Source organism: Lepidochelys kempii, chromosome 3 (assembly GCF_965140285.1).
Source record: "Lepidochelys kempii isolate rLepKem1 chromosome 3, rLepKem1.hap1, whole genome shotgun sequence".
Lineage (NCBI taxonomy): Eukaryota > Metazoa > Chordata > Testudines > Cheloniidae > Lepidochelys > Lepidochelys kempii.
In genome coordinates, this window is record NC_136382.1 from 137,240,780 (window position 1) to 137,254,367 (window position 13,588).

Here is a 13,588-nt window from a genome sequence, read left to right on the forward strand (position 1 = left end):
TGTCCTTTCTCTCATGCTGCCCCTCATGCTTAGGAGAAGATCCTCCTGCCCCCATAAACATCTGCAAAGCTATCTTTTTGTTCAGTGTTTGTACAGTGCCTGATCCATGACTGGCGTGCTATGGTAGTACAAATAATAGATAAAAATAATTATGATGATAAGTGAGCCCATAGCATATCGCAGTGTTCTCTAATGGCTTAATGTGGATGTTGATGGGGAAAGATCAAGCCTTATAAACTCTACACATTAGACAGGGCGAATGCCACCATCATTTTTATGGCAACATTTTAATTGCCAGCTAGGTACGCTCTGTATTTGATTTAGGTTAACCCTGCAGATATAGGAATTCTACATCACCTTCCAACAATGTTTCTGGAGCCCCTACATAGGAGAACTTAACTGCCTTCAACAGGAATTGCCTGTCTGTGGATTGCAAGACCAGACCAATGTGTGTGTATTTTCTCTCTCTTGTTATTTTTTTATACTTCTCGGTCCACTAATAATCCTCCAAAGTATATTTTCTCCTCTGTCTTTTTCAGATCTTTTCCTAACAACTATTGGGACAAGTTTGTTAAAAGAAAGGTAATGCTTTATATTGTTTTTCATTAGGCTTTATTATTTATTTTCATTTTTTTTAAGTTTATTGGAATTTTGTGCTGATTTTTGTTGTAATAGAAGATGGTACATTTCTCTAATATATATATATATATATATATATATATATAAATGCTTATGCACTGTAGATTACAGTGTCTACCATTCTACACTATTTTAAATTTCTTACCCACTTTGTATATGTAGTTACACATTTTTTGCATACAGGTTGGGCAATTAATTTAGAAAATGTGTTCCACATAATTTACAGATCATGATGGTCCCTTACGACCTTAGTCTATAAGTCGATGAGTCTATTTGCCTTTTTAAATAAAAATCAGAAATGTAAGATGCGTGTGAAATTTTGTATGTGTGTATATTACATACACGCAACCGTATGTTTTGTGTGTGTGTACATACATATCTACCTATTTATAGATTATCCATCAACAAAGATAGATAATATTAAGGAGTTGTGATAGCTGCTTAAATATGGACATTGATGCTAATTTCTTATAAATATTACTGTCAGCCACTTCTCCAGTTCCCACCAAAAAACCCTGATCTTCCTGATAATTTTATAGATCACAATATCCTCACAGGAAAAAAATCTTTCTAAGGAGTTTGATAAAGATCAAAAAAGGAGTCTTAAAGTTGTTGGATCAGTTTCATGTCTGTCACACAGGCTTCATGATGGTGTGACTCCACTGATTTCAGAGAAATAATGTTTTTTATTGAAAATTTATCAGAAATTGACTTTTAAAATATTTCTCACTTTTTTGGCTTGTAATAATTATTACCTTGGCTAAAAAATTATGTTTTGTTAGCCTTGCTGAGGAAGATGCCATTTGTACATTTGAAGGTTGTTGGGAGATAGATAGATAGCAAAAGTCTGCACTATAGTTGTCTGGGAAGGCTAATCAGGGGCTCATAAATGAAAATGTATTAAAAAGTAGCCAATGGAAAGCTGAGGGGAAAAAGAAAGGATTATGTTTTCAATCAGATTGTAGAATGCCTGGTTTAGTATGCTGGGGTAGAGAAATACTCTGAACAGACGTGTCTTAAAGAGGCAAAATGTGGTGTTAAGGAAGGGTTCTTTGTTTCACACACTTTTCTGCTCCCCAGGATACTGCCTTAATCACAATCATGCAGAGCTGTTTTTATGCATGAACAAAAAAAAAGACCTTAAAATGTACAAAAAATATCCACCAAGGTCTAAACCACAAATTATTAGGACACTATACAATACTATTTCTTATTCAGTTATGTGCCTGTAGTCTGTAGTTTTTTCCTTTGGGTATATTTTTGTAAAGGTTAAAAATAAGTAAATCCTGTGCGATAAGAGTGAGAAATAAAGTATTCGGAAGTGATGGGGAGCTGGTTACATCCCGTAATTGTTCATGTCCAGCTATTTTAATATTTGCAGCTATTTTGTGAAAGGGGCAGAATCTATGTGAGCATAGACGTAATAATATTTTTGGGTGTTAGCTGGATTTCACTGAAACTCATTTTCAACTGTAAGTCCTGTTAATGAGGTTTTTTGTTTGATACATGTGTATGTATAATACATATTTTGTACACATTATTAAAAGTATATTAAATGTGTTTATATAATTAAACATTAGAGCTGATTGAAAAAATTGTGAACATTTGTGCAAAAATTATTGTCCCCTTTTTGGTTGAAAAAATTATAAATTAATTGTTTTTGCAACCAGCTGTATAAGCATATTTAGAGTAACTTATTTTAAGATGGAAACAATTATATCTAGTTTAATAAGATGTAAAAAAAAATAATAATGAAAACATTACCATGCTCCCACCCAACTGATTGTATTGAACATTCCTCTAATCTTTAGGTTATGGATAAATATGGGGAGTTCTATGGCCGGGACAGAATCAGTGAGTTACTAGGAATGGACAAGGCTGCTCTGGATTTTAGCGATGCCCGAGAAAAAAAGAAACCAAAGAAAGATAGCTCCTTATCTGCTGTGTAAGTACTTCCTTCTGTTTTTGTGTATAAATTAAAACCAATGATTTGAATTTTGTTATTTAGCTTTGAATGTTGTGGCTGTGCTTCATAGGTGCTGACTCCGTGGGTGCTGTGGGACTGGAGCACCCAGGGAAAAAAATAGCAGGTTCTCAGCACCCGCCACCCACAGCTGTTCAGCGCTGCCCCCAATCAGCTGTTTGGCGGCTCAGGGAGGACAGCAGGTGGATGGGGGCCTCGAGAGGTGGGGGCAGAGCGAGAGCGGGGTCGAGGGACGAGGCTTCAGGCGGAGGGAGGTGGAGCACTCCGAAGGAAAATGAGTCTGCACCTATGCTGTACTTATTCTGTACATGATAAATGTTCTTGATTTTATGATTTAGTGAATGTCATGGACAAACAGAAGTTAGAGAGATACGGTAGACAGAGAAGTCATAGGACAGCAAATTATTTTAGAGCTGTGGATTTATTTTGTTATATTAGTGTTTGAATGCATAATATTGCCATTATTTTAATAAGACCTAATGACAGCCGTGCTGGAAGTTTTATTATCTTCGTTTGATGGTTCCATGCAATATTAATCAGCCAGAAAAAATGGACACTGTGGTACACCATACATTCCAATTTTAAAAACAAGTGAAAAGAAATTACGTGTGGTTAATGCCATGAATCCTGTATAATTTAGAAAATTAGATGTGTAGTCTTAGAAACTTTACTTCATTTGTTTTATGCAATGTAGTTGTAGCCGTGTCAGTCCCAGGATGTTAGAGAGACAAGGTGGGTAAGGTAATATATTGGACCATCTTCTGTTGATGAGAGAGACAAGCTTTTGAGCCACACAGAGCTCTTCTTCCGGTCTGGGAAAGGAACTCCCAGCATACCAGCAAAATGCAAGGTGGAATGAATTGTTTAGCAGAAGTAGTTAGCACATATTGTAAGGGACCATTCAAGGTAGAGTGGCCTGTTAACACCTCTGGAGTCATAGGACAAAGAGGGGATTAGTGAGGTTACAGATTGTTATCTTGGTCTGTGGGGATCTTGCTTCTGATGATGAGCTTGGAGAAGTTGGACACAGTACTCCAGACGAGGCCTCACCAATGTCGAATAGAGGGGAACAATCACGTCCCTCGATCTGCTGGCAATGCCCCTACCTATACATCCCAAAATGCCATTGACCTTCTTGGCAACAAGGGCACACCGTTGACTCATATCCAGCTTCTCGTTCACTGTAACCCCTATGTCCTTTTCTGCAGAACTGCTGCCGAGCCATTCGGTCCCTAGTCTGTAGCAGTGCATGGGATTCTTCCGTCCTAAGTGCAGGACTCTGCATTTGTCCTTGTTGAACCTCATCAGATTTCTTTTGGCCCAATCCTCTAATTTGTCTAGGGCTCTCTGTATCCGATCCCTACCCTCCAGTGTATTTCTCCTCCCAGTTTAGTGTCATCTGCAAACTTGCTGAGGGTGCAATCCACACCATCCTCCAGATCGTTTATGAAGATATTGAACAAAACCGGCCTGAGGACCGACCCTTGGGGCACTCCACTTGATACCGGCTGCCAACTAGACATGGAGCCATTGATCACTACCCGTTGAGCGAGACAATCTAGCCAACTTTCTATCCACCTTATAATCCATTCATCCAGCCCATACTTCTTAAACTTTTATTATCAGTAAAGACCAGAGATTCCATTCTCTGGATAACACATTTATTTGAGCATAAGCTTTCGTGAGCTACAGCTCACTTCATCGGATGCTGTAGCTCATGAAAGCTTATGCTCAAATAAATTTGTTAGTCTCTAAGGTGCCACAAGCACTCCTTTTCTTTTTGTGAATACAGATCTACACGGCTGCTACTCTGAAACCTGTCATTCTCTGGATGTATGTGGAGCATTGCTGTTCTGCCTTCAGAGAACAAAACCCTTTAGGAAAAACCTAGACTGTTCATGGACTAGCAGAGCAAAGAATATCAACATGGATTTCAGGCTGTATCTTGCTGTATCTAGTTACCACTTATAGAAACAGAGGAATATAAGATTGGAAGGGACTCCAATAAGTCATCTAGTCCAGTCCCTTTCCAGTGAGGCAGGACTAATATTATCTAGACCGTGCCTGGCAGGTGTTTGTCTAACCCAGTGGTGCCGAAACTGTGGGGAGGAAAGGGGAGGTGGGATAGGCCCCTGCCCCTCCTCTTTCACCTGAGGCCCTGCCCCCCAACCAGGCCAGAAGGAAAGAGCCCCGAGTGGTGGAGAAATGGCCTGAGGGCTGCTCTTGGGCCCCGCAGCCAGGCCAGGTGAAGGGTCCGGGGCACCCCACAGTGCCCCAGGCTCCAGCTTCTGGCCTGGCCAGAGGGTGGAGCCTCAGAGGCCTCAGAGCAGCAGCCAGGCCAAGGTAAGAGCAGCCCAGGGGACCTGGGCCACTGTGGGGTGTCCCAAACCCTCCACCTGCTCTGAGTGGTGCATCCCAGGGGGAGGGTGGGTGGGACATGGGCCTGGGGATGCTTTTGGGCCGCCTGCCCAAGTTGGGTGGATGGTCCAGGGCTCCCCACAGTGGCCCGGGACCCCTGGGTTTCTCTTACCTCGCCCGGCTTCTGGCCTGATGGGGGGTAGGGCCACGGGGGAACAGGTGGGGCCACAAAAGCGGTGGGGCCTCATGCACCCTCCATTTTTATGAAGGATATGGGGCTCCTGATTTAACCTGTTTTTATAAACCTGCCATGACGGAGATTCCACAGCCTCCCTATGTAATTTGTTCTAGTGCTTAATTACCCATATAGTTAGAAAGTTTTTTCTAATGTCTAGCCTAAATCTCCCTTGCAGCAATTTAAGCCTATTCCTTCTTGTACTGTTCTCAGAGGTTAAGGAGAACAATTTATCACCCTGATCTTTATAACAACCTCTTACGTACTTGAAGACTTTTATCATGTTCTCCCCTCAGTCTTCTCTTCTCCAGACTAAACAAACCAAGTTTTTTCAATCTTTTCTCATAGGTCATGTTTTCTCAACCTTTAATCATTTTTATTGCTCTCCTCTGGAATTTGTCCTGTTTGTCCACATCTTTGCTGAAGTGTGGTGCTGAGAACAGAACACAATATTCCAGCTGAGGCCTTATCAGTGCTCGGTAGGGTGGATGAATTTCTTCTTGTGTTTTTCTTATAACACTCCTGCCAATACATCCCAGAGGATTGCTTTTTTTTTGCAATGGTATTACATTGTTGACCTACCTTTGGTTTCTGATCCACTATAACCCCCAGGTTCTCTTCGGTAGTACTCTTCCCTTGGCAATCATTTCTCATTTTCTGTTTGTGCAATTGATTTTTCCTGTAACCTATCACTTACATCAGCTTTTGTACCAGGTGACTGGGGAATAACTAGTGTGATGCCAATTTTAAAAAAGGTTTCAGAGGTGATCCCGGCAGTTACAGGAGGTAAGCCCAAATTCAGTATCAGGCAAATCGGTTGAAACCATAGTAAAGAACAGCTATCCAACATATAGATGAACACGATTTGTCGGGGAACAGTCAACGTGGCTTTTGTAAAAGGAAATCATGCCTCACCAATCTATTAAAATTCTTTGAGGGGTCAACAAACACGTGGAAAAAGGTGATCCAGTGGCTACAGTGTACTTAGACTTCCAGAAAGCCTTTGACAAGGTCCCTTACTATAGGCTCTTAGGGAAAATAAGCAGTCATGGGATAAGAAGGAAAGACCTCTCATGGATCAATAACTGGTTAAATGATAGGAAACAAAGAGTAGGAATAAATAGCCAGTTTTCAGAATGGAGAGAGATAAATAGTGGTGTCCCCAGGGGTCTGTACTAGGCCCACTGCTGTTCAACATATTCATAAGTGATCTGGAAGAAGGGGTAAACAGTGAGGTGGCAAATTTTGCAGACAATACAAACTTATTCAAGATAGTTAAATCCAAAGCACACTGCGAAGCATTACAAAGGTAACTGGGCAACAAAATGGCAAATGAAATTCAATATTGATAAATGAAAAGTAATACACATTGGAAAACATAATCCCAACTATACATACAAATGATGGGGTTTAAATTAACTGTCACCACTCAAGAAAGAGATTGGAGTCATTGTGGATAGTTCTCTGAAAACATCTACTCAGTGTGCAGTGGCAGTCAAAAACCTAACAGAATGTTAGGAGCCATTAGGAAAGGGATAGAAGTAAGACAGAAAATATCATATTGCCTCTATATACTTCTATGGTGCACCCACATCTTGAATACTATGTGGAGATCCTGTTGCCGCATCTCCAAAATGAGATATTGCAATTGGAAAAGGTACAGAGAAGGACAACAAAAATCATTCGCGGTATGGAACAGCTTCCTTATGAGGAGAGATTAAAAAGACTGGGACTTTTCAGCTTGGAATAAGGGGGTCTATGAAGTCTTAACTGGTGTGGAGAAAGTGAAAGAAAATGTTATTTACTCCTTCACATAACAGAAGAATAGGGGTCATTCAATGAAATTAGTAGGCAGCAGGTTTAAAATAAACAAAAGAAAGTACTTCACTCAATGCACAGTTAACGTGTGGAACTCTTTGCCAGGAGATGTTGTGAAGATCAAAACTATAACAGGGTTTGAAAAAGAACAAGATAAGTTCATGAAGGATAAGTCTATCAATGTGTATTAGTCAGGATGGGCAGGGATGCAACACTATACTCTGAGTGTCCCTAGCCTCTGTTTGCCAGAAGCTGGTAGTGGACAACAGGATGGATCACTTGATGATTTCCTGTTATGTTCATTCCCTCTGAAGCATTTGGCATTGGCCACTGTCAGAAGACAGGATACTGGGCTAGATGGACCATTGGTCTGACCCAGTATGGCTGTTCTTATGTTTTCTTAGTTTAGACAAAAAATGTGTCTTTACTGAATTTCATCCTATTTATTTCAGACCATTTCTGCAGTTTGTCAAGATCATTTTGAATTCTAATCCTGTCTTCCAAAGTGCTTGCAATCCCTCCCAACTTTATTTCATCCACAAACTTTATAAATGTACCCTATATGCCTTTATCCAAATCATTTATGAAGATATTGCATAGAACCAGACCCACAACCGATTTTCGCAGGACTCCACGTGCCCTTCCATCTTGACTGTGAACCGTTGATAACCATTGAGTACTGTTTTCTAACCAGTTGTGTACCCACCTTATCGTAGGTTCATCTAGGCTATATTTCTCTAGTTTATTAATGGGAAGGTCATGTGAGACAGTAGCAAAAGCCTTACTAAAGTTGATATATATCACATCTACTGCTTCTCCCCATCACAAGGCTTGGTATCTTTTCAGAGAAGGATATTAGGCTCAGAGATCTCTCAAGCTCAGAGATCTCTTCAGCCAGTTCTTAAATGTTCTAGGTTGTATTTCATCTGGCCCTGCCAACTTGAAGATATCTAAACTTGTCTGAGTAATTTTGAAGTTGTTCTTTCCTTATTTGAGCCTACCCATTTACATGCATGTTTGCTGTGTTAGTTGTCCAATCACTACTAACCTTTTTGGGGAAAACTGAAAAAAAAGACATTTAACACTTCGGACATTGCTGTGTTTTCTCTTTTTGCCTTTCCCTCCTCATTGAGTAATGGGTCTACCTGTCCTTGGTCTTTCTCTTGTTTCTAATGTATTTGTAAAATGCTTTCTTGTTACTCTTTATGTTCCTAGCTAGTTTAATCTCATTGCGTGCCTTGGCCTTTCTAATTTTGTCCCTACATACTTGTGTTGGTTTTTTTTAAATTCATATCAGTTTTATTTATATGTAAACCACCACCAACATGCTTTCCACTGAACAGAAAATGACTGCACCTGTGAAAAAAGTTAATGTATATGCCTTGCTGATTGAAAATGGCTCTTCACAGTTTTGATTTGGACAGCATTCTAGGAAAATGTTAAAAGTTGAAAAGTTTTTTTTAACTTGATAGTTATTCTTCAATTGGTGCTTCCCTGTAGGTGCTTTGAACAGTTTTTATTTATGCACATTAAGATGTTTCAGGCTGAAAAGTTCAGAGTTATAATTCCAATTAACATTACAGCATCAGTAGACCTCCTGAGGAGGAAAAAAAATGTAGTATTTGGAAAAGAAAAACCTTTTGCATGTAGTAGCTGAATGAAATGGACCTTTAAAGAAACTCTGATTATACTGGTGCTTTTGAAGGTGATGGAGAAATAGCACAGGTGGTTGCCAAACATAGTGCAGGCAAGTTCTGTACAACTGTTATGGCACGACTCTGCAAGTTCATCAGTACTATGACCTGTGACATCCCAGCTATTGCAGACTTGGCTCTCTGTTGCCATAGTGGTTTTGTGTTCCATAGTGTTTAGGCAAATGTTCACTTGAAACTAAGGTAAAAGCGCCAGACTTAACTTTTTTCTTAATGGAGTTGTAGATTTGTGCATGTGTTGATCTGAAGAAGTGAAGTTTTTACCCACAAAAGCTTATACTCAAATAAATCTGTTAGTTTTTAAGGTGCCACCGGACTCCTTGTTGTTTTTGTGGATACAGACTAACATGGCTACCCCCTGATACTTCAGTTATACATTGTGTCTTAGAAATCCTGCAACTATTTTAAAGCAGTTAATCGTTCAGGTGATATTTGCATACTGGCCACCAATATAAGCATTATGAAAATTTTAAAAATTCACCATCACAACCAGTCTTAGTTTCTACTTTTCTGCATTTGAGAGGATTTTAGAACTATTTTCTCCATCATTTCATAATGCCATTTCACTCTTTAATTATGGAAATTATTAGATAATGTGGTGGCAATGGTTCTTAGAAAAGCAAAGTTCTGGAGAAGAACTAGTTCTTAATCTGTTTTATAAAATATAAGGTGTTTTAATTGTTACCATAACAAAAGTGTAGAAGTGCAGGAATGAAAGACTGGGAACAACCAAATATGTTCCCAAATGTACATATGTCAAGGTTCCTCCCCCACTCTGAACTCTAGGGTACAGATGTGGGGACCTGCATGAAAACCTCCTAAGCTTACTTTCACCAGTTTAGGTTAAAACTTCCCCAAGGTACAAATTAATTTTATCCTTTGTCCCTGGATCTCCACTGCCACCACCAAACTCTAACTGGGTTTACTGGGAAACGTAGTTTGGACACGTCTTTCCCCCAAAAATCCTCCCAACCCTTGCACCCCACTTCCTGGGGAAGGTTTGGTAAAAATCCTCAGTAATTTGCATAAGTGACAAAAGACCCAAACCCTTGCATCTGAGAACAATGAAAAAGCATTCAGTTTTCTTACAAGAAGACTTTTAATAGAAGTAAAGAAATCCCCTCTGTAAAATCAGGATGGTAGATACCTTACAGGGTAATTAGATTCAAAACATAGAGAATCCCTCTAGGCAAAACCTTAAGTTACAAAAAAGACACACAGACAGGAATAGTCATTCTATTCAGCACAGTTCTTTTCTCAGCCATTTAAAGAAATCATAATCTAACACATACCTAGCTAGATTACTTACTAAAGTTCTAAGACTCCATTCCTGGTCTATTTCCGGCAAAAGCAGCATACAGACAGACACAGACCCTTTGTTTCTCTCCCTCCTCCCAGCTTTTGAAAGTATCTTGTCTCCTCATTGGTCATTTTGGTCAGGTGCCAACGAGGTTACCTTTAGCTTCTTAACCCTTTACAGGTGAGAGGATTTTTCCTCTGGCCAGGAGGGATTTTAAAGGGGTTTACCCTTCCCTTTATATTTATGACAACATGCAACCATTAAGCACAAATAGGTCACCCCTAACACAAACCAAAAAGAGTAACCACCCTAATCCAGAACCCAAAAAGCTCTAATGACTTTCCAAGTCGGTAGCGGACAGAAAGATCTTACTTGGTCTCCACTTAGTCTTTCTCCCATGCACCTCAAGAAGGTGACTGCGTTTTCTTCTCCTCATGAAAAGTCTCTAGTATCTGTTAATCCAGTGATACATCCAAGGCAGGAAGAGTAGACGGACACAAGACTTGAAGCAATGGAAGTTTTTACTGCCGTTACTTTTCTTATCCTCCGAAACTGGGTCTTCATACAATACCAGATCCTCCGGGATTCAAGAGAATGCCTCTTGACCTGCCAACGCCCAAATGTGGGGTGCAGTTTGCAAAAGAAGACCCAAAATGAGAGAAACCAAATTATTCACTCAATAAACTAAAATGCTGTAGGATTCGTTTATGTAGTGTAAATAATGCTTTTGTAACCTCTGTTGCTTGATTCTTTACTTTTGATTTTAAAAAAATGTCAACATGAAAAGTGAGAGGACACCATTTTTTTCTGAAATAGAGGTAACTTTGGGACTAAAATGAGGGGCATTTTGAGAGGTGTACTCACTAAGTGCATGTCTACACTTCCCCCTGGAATGGTCGATCCAGCAGGGGTCGATTTATCGCATCTAGTGAAGACATGATTGATCGACCGCTGAGCGCTCTCCCATCGACTCGGTACTCCACTGAGGCAAGAGGCACAGGTGGAGTTGACAGGGGTGTGTCAGCAGTTGACTCACTGCAGTGAAGACACCCTGGTAAGTAGATCTAAGTACGTCGACTTCAGCTATGTTATTCACATAGCTGAAGTTGCATAATTTAGATCAATCCCTCCAACCCCCAGTGTAGACCAGGCCTAAGTTATCAGAAGCATCCAGTTCTGAATGGTGCTTCTAGGGTCTGCATAATCCCCTCCTTTAGGACTGGTTCAGTTCTCCTGACCTTTAGGATTCACACAGTAGGTTTCCTATGTTCTAACTGGGCAACAGCTCCTTTTCGTTAAGTATATCTGCAGAGCCTCAATTTTTACCTTGGCCTCACGAATGAGTGCATGTCCTCTGTGGGTGCATGCCCATGCAGAAAAATAAGGGGGATGTAAGGAGCTGCTTACTCCCTTATTCAGGCTGCCCATCTTGCCACTAGGCTCCTACTTCCACTCCTGCAGAGTTTGACAGGGAGTGGGTGGGGCTTTGTACAGCTGAACTGATGCAAAATGGAATGAGTGGAAAGTGGAATGGCACAGCTTACTCCACCCCATGCCACCTCCTGCCCCAAGCAAGAGAAAAGCAGGGAATGATTAAGAATTTGTATCTCAGTCCAGTTTGTGCCCTGCTCCTGCTCAACTAAATGCTGCCCCTTAATTGGGCTAGATTGTAAGGTTAAAATCCAACCCAAAGTGACTGGGATTGAAAAGAGTTTATCTTTACCATATTGAGCTCCTGGTATGCCCTTATTTTGACATCTATATCATCAGAGCTTGTTTGGCTCAAAGACTAATCCAAATCCTACACATACCTAGTCTCTATTCAGGAAATTAGATATCAGGATAAACAACACAAGTATTAACTTTTCTGGAAGCAATTATAGACTCTAAAGTGAATTCTGCTTTCCTTCAGCAAGATAACTTGAAAGCTTAAGAAAAGCCATTGTCAAGGCAATAGGGCAACCAGTAGGAATAGTCAGATCTTAAATAACAATATGGGTTCTGATGGCCTTCCTGTATCGTTGTCACCCCTTTTGTGAATCTAAGAATGCAGCTTCTACAGTCAAAGTTAAGTTTCCATTAGTATCCATGGTATATTGTTGTATCATCTTCACTCAGTGAAGAGAGTTATTCCTAAATACATTGTCCTCTGACGGTGGCAGTACCTTTTGGCTCTACTGTTCCCATTTCTTCATCCAGTTTAGGGTCGGAGTGTCACCTTGCAGTTCATGGTCTGGAAACTGCAAGAGACCAGGTTGTATAACAGTTGAACAGCTTTGAACCATAATATTGGCTCTTAGATTTTATATTTCAACTCTGAAAGGAAAACAGATCACATCCCAAAAGACAAACTGCAATATGTTATTTTGATCAGTCAAGATAGGGCCCAGCTCTTCTCCTCTGCAGGGGTCAAGTCTTGTAGTTTTGAAGGATATGTTCTAAACAATGGCACAGATTTAATGGGATTGCTCAGATTTTCACCAGTGTAAATGGCAGCAGAATCTAGCCTAATACCCTTCCATTGTTGCCTCACTGTACTAAGGTTCAGAGTTACAGTGACCAGACAGCAAATGTGAAAAACCGGGATGGGGTGAGGGGTAATAGGAGCCTAGAAAAAGACCCAAAATTGGGACTGTCCCTATAAAATTGGGACATCTGGTCATCCTATGCAGAGTACTCTCTAGCAGTCATCTAGTTGGAGGACTCAAGACCCAAAATAACTCGTCCTCAGAGGAATCTATTATTTCCCTCCAGGTAAAGTCATCTAAAGCTCTCTGTTCCTAGGCCAGTGTCCATGTCAGAAGCACTGTTCAAGGATGCTCTCAAACCCATAGGAGTGCAACAATTGCTTATTCTTTTTGAATGTTAGAGCAACAAATGTGCATTCAAGTCTGACAGACACTGAGATCTCATTAAGTAGTTTGGAGGTGGTCAGATACAAAGACAGCATAATTTTGTTGTCCTGGGGAGAAAAAGTTACATTATACAAAACTTTTCTGACCAAGAGGCCTATCGAACACAATGTGAACTTAGCCAATAATATTCCAAGGGGAACTAGTAACCATGCAAGTTTGTCCTTTTGATTTGTGTCTGCAATAGCATGCCCCATGTAACTTTTATATGATAACATTCTATTAATTTTCTCAACTATATCAAGTGATGTGCAAACTTGAAATAAATAGGGTAAAGAGATGATATGGAAAACAAATTGCTATGGGTATGAAGGTAAGTAACAACACATTCTTTAAAAAACATTAATAACATTTGTATTTTGCATAAAAACGTTAATTTTCACATGATTTAGAGTGCTGTGAACTAGATAATTAGTATACAGGTGGGGAAATTGAATCACAGAGAGGTCAATGAACTTGTTTAAGACCACACACCAAATCAGTAGTAAAATTGGGGTTAGGACACAAATACTTTTAGTCCCCATGTGTGGCCTACTAGGCCATACTTCTTTCTGTGTTAAAACTATTTCTATTTCTGTCAGCAGAGATTGTTTATTAAAAACCCAATGGTGCCATTTCTACTCACAGTGA

The 13,588-nt window shown here is 40.1% G+C and overlaps 1 protein-coding gene across 1 annotated transcript in view; it reads left to right on the forward strand.

Moving 5' to 3' along the window:
• The window catches only part of RYR2 (ryanodine receptor 2), a 719,385-nt gene that overhangs the window by 674,951 nt on the left and 30,846 nt on the right, over positions 1-13,588 (forward strand). Inside the window, exons 95-96 of the mRNA XM_073338199.2 lie at positions 540-582; positions 2,451-2,584. Of these exons, the coding sequence (XP_073194300.1) occupies positions 540-582; positions 2,451-2,584 (177 nt within the window). The remainder of the gene's footprint in view (positions 1-539; positions 583-2,450; positions 2,585-13,588) is intronic.